This window comes from Pelophylax lessonae (assembly GCF_965119305.1).
Source record: "Pelophylax lessonae genome assembly, chromosome: 7".
In the NCBI taxonomy this organism is placed as follows: Eukaryota; Metazoa; Chordata; class Amphibia; order Anura; family Ranidae; genus Pelophylax; species Pelophylax lessonae.
The window spans coordinates 26,689,433-26,693,450 of NC_138774.1; the positions used below are offsets into that span (position 1 = coordinate 26,689,433).

Here is a 4,018-nt window from a genome sequence, read left to right on the forward strand (position 1 = left end):
AATCCTGGCCCCTGAATTCTGTACGTTACTTAATCCTGACCCCTTAACTCTGTACGTTACTTAATCCTGGCCCCTGAACTCTGTACATTACTTAATCCTGACCCCTGAACTCTGTACATTACTTAATCCTGACCCCTGAACTCTGTACGTTACTTAGTCCGGACCCCTGAACTCTGTATGTTACTTAGTCCTGACCCCTGAATTCTGTACGTTACTTAATCCTGACCCCTGAATTCTGTACATTACTTATTTCTGGCTCCTGAACTCTGTACATTACTTAATCCTTGCCCCTGAACTCTATACGTCACTTCATCCTGACCCCTGAACTCTGTACGTTACTTAATCCTGACACCTGAACTCTGTACTTTACTTAGTCCTGACCCCTGAACTCTGTACGTTACTTAGTCCTGACCCCTGAACTCTGTACGTTACTTAGTCCTGACCCCTAAATTCTGTACGTTACTTAATCCTGACCCCTGAATTCTGTACGTTACCTAATCCTGACACCTGAACTCTGTACGTCACTTAATCCTGACCCCTGAACTCTGTACGTTACTTATTCCTGACCCTTGAACTCTGTACGTTACTTAATCCTGACACCTGAACTATGTATGTTACTTAATCCTGACCCCTGAACTCTGCACATCACCTAATCCTGATCTCTGAACTCTGTAGATTACTAAATCCTGATCCCTGAACTCTGTACGTCACTTAATCCTGATCTCTGAACTCTGTAGGTTACTTAATCTTGACCTCTGAACTCTGTACCTTACTTAATCCTAACCCCTGAACTCTATACGCAAGGCTGGCCCAAGACATTGAGTTGCCTGGGTCCAAGAACGAAATGTCCCCCCCCCCCCTCCCCCTCGGCTCTGTTTATATCAGAACGTAAAACCATACTCAGGATCATCATACACTTTGCAATCCTGACCCCTGAGCTCTGCGAGGTACATAATCCTGACCTCTAGTCTCTGTGTGTTACTTAATCCTGAACCCTAAACTCTGTACATTACTTAGTCCTGACCCCTGAACTCTGTATGTTACTTAATCCTGACCCCTGAGCTCTGTATGTTACTTAATCCTGACCCCTGAGCTCTGTGTGTTACTTAATCCTGACCCCTGAACGCTGTACGTTACTTAATCCTGACCCCTGAGCTCTGTATGTTACTTAGTCCTGAACCCTGAACTCTGTAGGTGTCTTAATTTTGACTCACAAACTCTGTACATAACTTAATCCTGACCTCTGAACATTACTTAATCCTGACCTCTGAACATTACTTAATCCTGACCTCTGAACCTTGTATGCTTCTTAATCCCGAACTCTGTATGTTACATAATCTGTAGGTTACTTATGTTTGACTCATGAACTCTGTACATTCCTTAATTCTGACCCCTAAACTGTATACGTTACCTAATTCTGACCCCTGAACTGTATACGTTACCTAATTCTGACCCCTGAACTCTTTATGTTACCTAATCCTGATTTTGAATTCTGTACATTTCTTAATCCTGACCCCTGCACTCTATGCTTTACACTCTCTTGACCTATAGCAACATAGGTTCACCTTTAATTTAACCAAACACTTTAAAGCCCCTCGCACTGTTAGTGCAATTTGGCCACGCCTACGATTTGCCACGGCAAGCGCTGAGACCCAACCCTGCCGAACCAAACCTCCGGTATGCAGAAACACATTTCTTTGGTGCAGTCCCAGTGCAGCAGGGCTAGAGCTTGAGAGAAAAGAGCAGCACAAGAACCAATCAGTTCATCTGCTGACAAGAAGTGTGCTGATTGCAGAGTGAGCTAATCACTGTGCTGCTTCTCTGTTCACTGTCCAGTCACAGGTCCAGGAATCTAGTGGCAGAAATAAATTACTGTAAGGGAAATCGTTGGATTGAAGGAGGGTTTTTTATTTAATCTTTTATCTTGTTATTTTTGGCTGGAGTTCTGCTTTAAGAGAGTGACTGGTGAGTGAAGGAATGGTAGGTATGTACTGATAGGTAGGTGGGGGGATTAAGGCTCCATTCACATATAGGCGTTTTGGATCGCAGGCAGAATTGCCGCGATTCTGAACCATTGCATGTCGCGGGACGCCCATGCGATTCCCGTGACTTGCAATGGCACCCCAAAAGCGGCGTGATTTTGCCGTGATTGTCGCCCAATGAATCACGGTAAAAATGTGCAAACAGAATCGCGGGATGCCTGATGCTCCAAAGAAGTACAAGAACTTCTTTTGGGCGTCAGGCGTCCCGCGATTCCGTATGCGCGATTTTTCCGCGATTCATCGAGCGACAATTACGGCAAAATCGAGCCGTGTTTTGGGTGCCATTGCAAGTCACAGGAATCGCTCAGGCGTCCCGTGACTTGCAATGGTTCGGAATTGCGGCAATTCCTTCGACCCCTTTATTAGGAAATAAGAAATCTGCATACTGGAATAAGAACCTCGTGTAAAGCCTTGCTGGGATTTGTAGTCCACCTGTAGCACATGAGACACAAACAGCTAAATGCATCTTAAAGGGCCCTTAAAATATGAACACACCTAGTGAACGTTCGCCCTTATAAAGAGTTACATAACACATCCAGTGCAGGGATAATCCACCTGGTAAGACATGTTTTGCTCCGTCCATCCCACGAGAGGTTGGGAATCCAGCGAAGAATGGGGAGGGGGAATATGAGTGGTCACACCCAGAGGAGTACAGAGAAAGTTTTACCTTCAGTACGAGATTCACCTGAACTCTTCCGTCTCCTCTGGAACAAACTATGGAATCTATACAGGTAAATGTCCTGGAATCGCAGAATGTCGCTCTGGATTCTCTCACCTTCTGTATTTGTGCTCCACTAGGACATCAGTTGTGTTGGTGTTGGTTTTCTTTTGCGTCTCATTATACGGGCTAATCTGTTGTATCAGTTGGTGAATTGTTTTGATGATAAAGTATATTATATAAGTATATATGAGTATTCTCCCTCCCTCCCTCCTTCCCTCCCTTCTTTCATTCCTTCCTCCCTTCCTTCCTTCCTTGCTTCCTTCCTTCCTTACATTCTGTATTTCCTTACTATCCTTGCCTTCTTCTTTTCCTTCCGCTTCCTTTTTTCTCTCCAACTTTCCTTCCTTTCCATTCTGTCTTATTTACTATTTTCTTCCTTTCACCCTTCCTTCCTTCCTTCTTTCTTTTCTTTTCTTCTCTTTTTTTTTTTTTTTTTATATCTTTTCCCTCCCAACCTACTTCTTTTTCCTGTTTTACATCTTATCCACCTTTATTTTCTTCTTCCTTTTTTTATTTTACCTTCCTTCATTTCAATTTTGTCTTATCTATCCTTTCTTCTTTTCACCCATCCTTCCCTCTTTCCTTCCTTCCTTCTTTTCATTTCCTTTTTATCTTTTCCCTCCCGTCTTCCTTCTTTTTTCATCCTTACATCTTAGATAACTTTTCTTTTTTTCTTTCTTCTTCCTTTATTTTACCTTCCTTCCTTTCAATTCTATCTCATCCACCCTTCCTTCTTTCACCCCCCCCCCTCCCATCCTTCCTTCTTTCCTTTCTCCTTCCTTCCTTCCTTCCTTCCTTCCTTCCTTCCTTCCTTCCTTCCTTCCTTCCTTCCTTCCTTCCTTCCTTCCTTCCTTCCCTCCCTCTCTCCCTTACTTGCTTCCTTCTTTTCTCTTATTCTTTTTCCCTCATACCACCCTTCCCTCTTAACTACCATTTTTTCCTGCCTTCCTTCTCTCTTGTCCTTCCTTCCTTCCTTTTCCTTTTTTCCCTCCTAACCTCTTTCCTTTTTCTTCCTTCTTTCCTCTCTACCCTTCCTTCCATCCTGTCTACCTTCCTTCTTTTCCTCCCTCTTTTTTTCCTACATTCCTTAGTTGCCTCCTTATTTTCTCTTCCTTTTTCCTCCTACCACCCTTCCCTCTTAACTACCCATTTTTCCTCCCTTCCATCTCTCCTTTCTTTCCTTCCTTGCTCCTACCTTCCTTTCCTTTCCTTCCTCCCTTCCTTACCAACCTACCTTCCTTCCTTCCTTTCCCCT

At 43.7% G+C, this 4,018-nt stretch overlaps 1 protein-coding gene across 1 annotated transcript in view; it reads left to right on the forward strand.

Moving 5' to 3' along the window:
* The first annotated feature begins 2,698 nt into the window (after positions 1-2,698).
* LOC309560643 (protocadherin-20-like) overlaps positions 2,699-4,018 on the forward strand; it is a 29,481-nt gene continuing 28,161 nt past the window's right edge. Inside the window, exon 1 of the mRNA XM_082264264.1 lies at positions 2,699-2,773. Within this exon, the coding sequence (XP_082120390.1) occupies positions 2,759-2,773 (15 nt within the window). The 5' untranslated portion in view covers positions 2,699-2,758. The remainder of the gene's footprint in view (positions 2,774-4,018) is intronic.